Source organism: Gavialis gangeticus, unplaced genomic scaffold (genome assembly GCF_001723915.1).
Source record: "Gavialis gangeticus isolate Ggan-Ray unplaced genomic scaffold, GavGan_comp1, whole genome shotgun sequence".
In the NCBI taxonomy this organism is placed as follows: Eukaryota; Metazoa; Chordata; order Crocodylia; family Gavialidae; genus Gavialis; species Gavialis gangeticus.
In genome coordinates this window covers 10,205,696-10,212,608 of record NW_017729003.1, presented here as the reverse complement: position 1 = coordinate 10,212,608, position 6,913 = coordinate 10,205,696, and the positions used below count along the sequence as shown (strand labels likewise).

At 44.7% G+C, this 6,913-nt stretch overlaps 1 protein-coding gene across 3 annotated transcripts in view; it reads right to left on the bottom strand.

Annotated features, from left to right (window-relative positions):
* Positions 1-6,913, bottom strand: part of PALD1 (phosphatase domain containing, paladin 1) — a 219,411-nt gene that overhangs the window by 96,174 nt on the left and 116,324 nt on the right. For all 3 annotated transcript variants that reach the window (XM_019507806.1, XM_019507807.1, XM_019507808.1), the window contains 5 exons: positions 5,626-5,721; positions 4,921-5,055; positions 4,328-4,444; positions 4,005-4,184; positions 1,889-2,086 (listed from right to left, as the gene is read on the bottom strand). In XM_019507806.1, coding sequence (XP_019363351.1) covers positions 1,889-2,086; positions 4,005-4,184; positions 4,328-4,444; positions 4,921-5,055; positions 5,626-5,721 — 726 coding nt within the window. The remainder of the gene's footprint in view (positions 1-1,888; positions 2,087-4,004; positions 4,185-4,327; positions 4,445-4,920; positions 5,056-5,625; positions 5,722-6,913) is intronic.

Sequence of the window (6,913 nt, the reverse complement as noted above, 5' to 3'; positions counted from 1 at the left end):
GTTAAACATGTTAGCTTTGCCGTCTGGTGTGACAACCAAATTTTCCAACGCATCCTGCAAGGGCCCCACATTACTCGGGACCTTCTTTTTACCCCCTATGTATTTAAAAAAGGACTTTTATTGTCCTTAATCTGGGAAGCTAGTCCCAGTTCCATCTCTTCCTTGGCCTTCCTAACTACCCCCCTACATCCCCGAGCAACTGCAGAATAGTCCTCCCTGGTGATGACCCCTTCTTTCCATTGGGTGTAAGCCTCCTTTTTAGCAAGGAGACATTCCCGGATGCTTTTGGTGAGCCATGGAGGCTTGTGTGCTCTCCTGCTCCCTTTGATCCTCGTTGGGATTACCTTCCTTTGGGCTTGGAGGATCGTCTCCTTAAGGAGTGACCACTCTCCTTGGACACCTGGCTCCCCTCCCCTCCGGGACCTCAGCACTTCTCCAACTATCCTCCTTAGCTCGCTGAAGTTTGCCCTCCTAAAATCTAGGGCCGCTGCCTTACTGCATGCCTTTGCCACCTTGCAATTTGATACCAGCCTTCAATTACCTGAAGGGGGTTCGAAGAGGATGGAGCTAAACTGTTCTCAGTGGTGGCAGATGACAGAACAAGGAAGCAATGGTCTCAAGTTGCAGCCTGGGAAGTTTAGGTTAGATATTAGGAAGAATTTTCTCACTAGGAGGGTAGTAAAATGCTGGAACAGGTTACCAAGAAAGGTGGTAGAATCTCCATCCTTGGAGGTTTTCAAGCCCTGGCTAGACAAAGCTTTGGCTGAGATGATCTAGTTGGGGATGGTCCTGGTTTGAGCAGGGGTTTGGACTAGATGACCTCCTGAGGTCCCTTCCAGCCCTCATTTTCTATGATTCTATGAACTGAAGAAGAAATGCTCAGAGACTCACACTACACGTACCAATCTATCATTGCAGAGTGGAGCCAGCAGATGGCAATAACGCATTTCAAATCAGCATGACTGAAAAGCAGCCCTGATCCCACCACTATTCAGTGACAAACCCAGAACTGAAAGCTACAGCAGTCAAGTTACACAGATAAGTGTCACTGATCACTGCCTGGGCCAAAGACGGACAAGTAACTATCAATCTAGGGGTAACTCTCTCATTTTCCCTTTTCTCCAGGGACTCAGTGTACATAAATCCTGGGAAGGAACACAAACCAAGCTTCCTCTTCATAAACCTGTGCAGAAACAGGAGTACATGACACAATCCAGACCTGCAGTCTCACTCTCGCAAGAATCTTCCCAGGTTTACCAGTACCCCGCAATCTAGACACCGAAACTACAGCTGCCCTTTCCCTCTTCTGACGACTAAAGACCACCACTGTGACAACCCAGCAGAAGGACATCTGGTGACTTGTTTCATCTTCTCCTCCATGTTCTTACTCCTGGTGCCTGGATAGAAAAGAGAAGCAGCAGCAAATGCAGCAGCAACCTCCGAGCCAATGTAATAGCAGCTTCCTGCTCCACTGTACAGAAACTACTGTGCCTTCATGTGAAGGAAAGATTGGAGGAATGCCATCCCTTCCAAAAAGCAGAGGAACTAAAAGACAGCAGTGCAACTGAGGAGGGAATGGAAGAAGGAGTTGGGATAAATTTGAGGAAAATGGAAGACAGAGTAAGAGAGAGAATCAATTGAAGGGAAGAGCTAGAAAAGAAAATCAAACTGGAAGAGGAGGTGAGCATCAGTAAGGGGACAAGGAATAAGAGGCAGAATACAAGGGACTGTAGGGAGCAAGTGGATGACCTGTCCCATCCCCTACTCTTTAGAGAAAAACAAGAAAATGCTCCATGAAGTTCCCATCCTAGAGAGTTTTTCACCATGCCCTTCTTCAAAGAGTTTTGAAATTCTGGTAATGGCTGTAGTTTCCTGTTCCCTCCATTACCTGCTCCTTGGGAGCACAGAAGTCTGGGATTGGGATCCGTTTGTACATCAGTCCCTGGCATGTGCTTTTGTGTTGATTAAATATCTCCTGTATGGTCAGGCAAGTCTTAAACATCTTCATCTGTTTTTCCTGCTCCAGATACACCTCCAACCACTTCTGGGACTTCAGCATGTCATTCTTCAGGGTGCACTCTAGTTTCTGTAGGAGAGAATGAGAGAGAGAGAGAAAAAGAAATGGATACTAATCAGGACTTACTCATTACCTGAGCACTGCACATATTTTATAAGATTTTTTTCCCTTTCTCATTCTAATGACATTTTACACTCCATAAATGTGTAGGTGAATGTAATGCTCATAGAAACATGTGATAATGTCAGGCACAGTGCAAGACCAGTTTGGAAGCTTTCCATACATAGTTCACCCAAATCCCCATTCACCTGATCTGTAACAATCCCTGTTATTTCACATCCAGACTTCCCTTCAACAGAGCCTACCAGCAATATTTTGTGATGCATGAAACTAACTTCCCTGTTTCTCTCACCCACTTTGACTTTGAGCTCCCATTTGCCTCCACTGCCCAAAGTCTTAGGGCCAGTGCTTTTCCTCCTGCATCTCCGTTGGCTGTACATGACAATATCCTGGCTTAGCCTGTGCTGAAATCCTGACCCACATCTGCATCACAGCCCAAAACAACTGTCCTCTATAGCCAGCCAAAATCCCAACTCTTCAGAGTCCAGCATGTCCGAAATACTATTGACACCTTCTCTTATACACAAATAACCACAGCTAGTTTCGCACCATACTCAAGATGCCTCTATTGGCTCCTCATTCATTTCAAGATCCCATTAAAAACTAACCACAATGGACCTTGCCTGCTTCTTGCCACATGTCTGACATGACCTACTCTCTTTACACTTTCTTCACTCAAGCTTGCCACTGTTAGTAACAAGCCTTCTCCCCTCAGTCTTCCTGACTATATTCTTTCAAAAGAACATGTGTTCTCCCTCACCTAATGGGACCTTGTCCAGTCTTTTCAAGCCACATTCTTCTTCCTGGAACTGTGTTCTCCTCTACATTTTGTAGAACTTTACACATTTTAGAGTGCTGTATAAATGCATAATAATAATTGGAGGGGGGCGTTGTTTTGGGGGGCGGGTTTTCACATCAGCACTTCAGTCCAAGGTTTCAGCTGTCATGGACCAGGGTGCCAAACAAAACTGTTCCCATTGCAAGATCACATTCTTTTCTTGCTCTTGTTTGCCAAAATGAAAGAAACTGTAAAACTGAGAGAAGTAAAATAATCACTGGTCAGCATCCAAAGTGGTCAGCATCCAGTCTCTTCCTACCAAGCATGCACCATTCTGTGCTGGGTAGTATCAAACAGCCAGGCAGGTGGCCAGCTGGTTAGGTTAATGTGCTGAAGGACATCTGAATGGGACATTTTTTAAGTGGGTGCATCAACTAAAATTAATTGATTCTCCAAGAGTATAGATTTTCATTGTCTGCTTTTTATATGTTAAGGCAAGTATTTGGTGTTGATGTTTCTTCTCTTTTTTATTAGAAATGGAAAAGCTGGTACCCCACACAAAGGTACAGAGATTCTTTGAAAAGGAAAAATAACCATACCATCTAGCATTATCATTTTAATACACTGAACAGTAACATGATTAAGGAGCTATAGGCATGTATACAAATGCTCCAGGCTGGAGTGGGGGGGTGCTTTAATTAGAGCAGCTCTGAGACATTTCAAGGAGCGGAGGGAGCATCTCAGGATGAAGGCCGTTTTACCAATGTGTGCTCCTTATTTTGAAGGAGTGACCACTTGGGAGAGCACTCCCACTGCTATTTTGAAGCACAGGTATCCTGAATAGATGTAATGCAGAGGCTTCTGGAATGCATTAATTAGCACACTCCAGCAGACTCAATGAATCAAATCTTCTCCAACACATACTAATTAGCACGCACTGGAGCAGACATCCGGCACATGTTTAGGTGCCCTATTTGTCCCATCTTCTACGTTTGAATAATACCAATACATCTGAAAAACACCAAGATGTATCCCACACTTCAACCACAAGCCAAAAAGAGAGAGGATAAGAAGGTGCTATGGTCTCACCTCTAGTTGTTCAGGCATTCTTACAGGGACTGCAATCTGCTGTTCAATATTCCCAGGCTCCCTGAGGGTATAGGTTTGTTCATTCCCTTCCAGCACTACTTCTTCACGGAGGTTTATCCACAAGATGTGGGAATACTTCCTCTTTGCATCAGTTAAGTAGCTCAGGACTTTCCCAATGGCCTAGGGGAAATGGGAACTAAATTAAATGCAAGGCACATTCATGATTCAAACAGCACTTCAAAGAGTATAAAAACTAGAGAGTTTTAGTCCTGTTCCCTGGTCACCTTCCCATTTGCCAAGAGCTCTACATATGGCCTCCTTACCTTGGAGTTGGGCTGTGCTGTCCCATACACAGACATTTTAGGAACCCTCCGGAAGTTGGCTACATTCATCTCCTTCACAGTACTGAGCACATCTGGGGAAAAGCGCTCATCTACCACCTGCAGCAGAACAAACCAGTGTAAACTGGAGGCAATCAGTGACATCCCTACCTGCTCATTTCTGCTGGCACCTTTACCATTGCAGGGCTTCCCAAAGAATCTCTCCCAACTGGTCACTCCCTCAAAGCAGGGAGCACACACTGGTAAAACTGCCTCCATCATCAGACACTCCCTCCACTCCTTGAAATGTCCCCCCTGGCACTGCAGCATACAGAAGTCTGACAAAGAGAGGGATGAGACGGAAGCCATAGAACTGGACTCTTCCAAACACTCCAAAACTGAGGGCTGTTGGGCTGACAGCTTTCAGGAGGCCCTACCCAAGGGGGTTTTTAGTAAATGAGACAGTGTGCACATTTGTTTCTGAGCAGCATTTGGCTGAGGTGGCCCTGGCACATGACAGGCAGACCTCATGTCTCACACGCTGCCTCTAACCTTCCAAGGTGGGATGTGGAAGAAGATTTAAAGCAGTCACTCACCAGTACTCGCATCCCCTTTGTTATCAGCTCCCCTGTCACAGTGAGCTCTGACAGGTTCATGTTCACCTGCAGCCTATACAATTCTGGGTGCCTACACATCCATCTGCTGAAGTCAAGGGCGAAGGCTATGGGGTACTGCCATTCACAGAGAAAGAGACATGCTGGATTCAGGAACAGGCGAGCATTATCCTGTATGGCATGTATATCTTACACAGAAAGCAACCTCAAAGAGCAGTTCTTACAAGCAATTCATAAAAGGGCTGAAAGCTCACCGCCAAAACTTATCAGTATTTACAGCTCCCGTTACAGAGCTACACACAGCTTGACCTGATACACTACTTCCTGTTTCATCCAAGACTTCAGACTAAGCACTGCTAAACTGAAGGAGGTTTTTTTTTATTTGAACAAACAGAATACATTTTTAAATGAAAGAATTTTGAAGCAATTACATAAAACAATTAACCAAAGTTTGAGTTTAGACTTCATAGGGGAAAGGTTAATACAGTAATCCATTGAGTCATCTGCTCTCTAACTCAGGGAGAGAGAAGGAGCCTGCACTATATATATAGCACATGGCTAGGGAAATGAAAGAGCCTCCACTACTACTTTACTTTGATTTTACTCTATTTCACTAGAACTGTAACTCCAACCATAAAGGGAGGAAAAGTAAGACAGGCTTTGGAGGGGGATGGGGACGATTTTCACCTGCTCATGAAGGTAGTAGTTGAAGGCAATCAAGTAGAAATAGCGTTCAAGGCTCTGCAAAGTCCTTTGAAGAAAATATTCTTTGGTGCTATTCCCCTAAAATAAAATTAAAAAACAGGTGACACTTGTGACAAGCTGTGACATGACTAGCCCATCCAGTAAGAACCATGCACCTTAAGCAAGACTTATTAATATACAGCAAAGTTTAAGGCCAATGCAGATTTCAGGTATAAAAAAAAAAAGTGTCCCTCTACAACCTATTTGTCATCCAGGTAGGATAAGCAGCTCATTTTTGTTTCCATTAATACCCACAGATTACCTAGATGCAATGAGTATTTGATCCCTAATTGATTAGACTGAAAATCCGGTTTCAGGATGTTATGGAAAATGTTCTAACTTGTAACTGTTTATTTCTAAGACACTTCCCTGTAATGCCGGGGGAGAAAAGGAGTATTTGGCAAGGATCACTTGGAGACCTCTGACATTATGTAATTGACTCATGAATATTTACTTGTTACCTGCAAGACAAATCCAGCCCTCTATCATTTATCAAGAGACTAAGAAACATGCTTACTCTGAAAACTCAAAACAAAGTCTGTAATTGTGGAAATATTCCAGGTTTCTACTGATGTTAATATCACCATCAGGGATTTGGGGGGGTGTTCCAGGCATTTTGTTTTATTTTTCCCAGTTTTCTGTACCTTTATTTTTACCTCTGACAAATCCCTAACGTGCCCTAAAAAGAGGCTTTAAAAAAAAAGTCAGGCTTAATACCCACCTCTGTCCTAAGATGACTAACCCACCTCTGTCCTAAGATGACTAAATTTCATAGTTTCATAGTTTCTAGGGTCAGAAGGGACCTGAGCAGATCATCTAGTCTGACCCCCTGCCATGGCAGGAAAGAGTACTGGGGTCAAACGACCCCAGCAAGGTGTTCCTCTAACCTCCTCTTAAAAACCCCCAGGGTGGGAGCCTGCACCACCTCTCTTGGAAGTTGGTTCCAGATCCTAGCCGCCCTGACCGTGAAATAGCGCCTCCTGATGTCTAACCTAAACCTACCCTCTGCCAGCTTGTGACCGTTGGTCCTGGTCATTCCTGGCTGTGCTCGGGGGAACAGTGACTCCCCCAATGCCTTCTGATCCCTCCTGACCAGTTTGTAACAGGCCACTAAATCCCCCCTTAGCCTTCTCTTTTGGAGGCTGAACAGGTTCAGGTCCTGTAGTCTCTCCTCATAGGGCCTGCCCTGCTGTCCCCTGATCATGCGAGTGGCCCTCCTCTGGACCCTCTC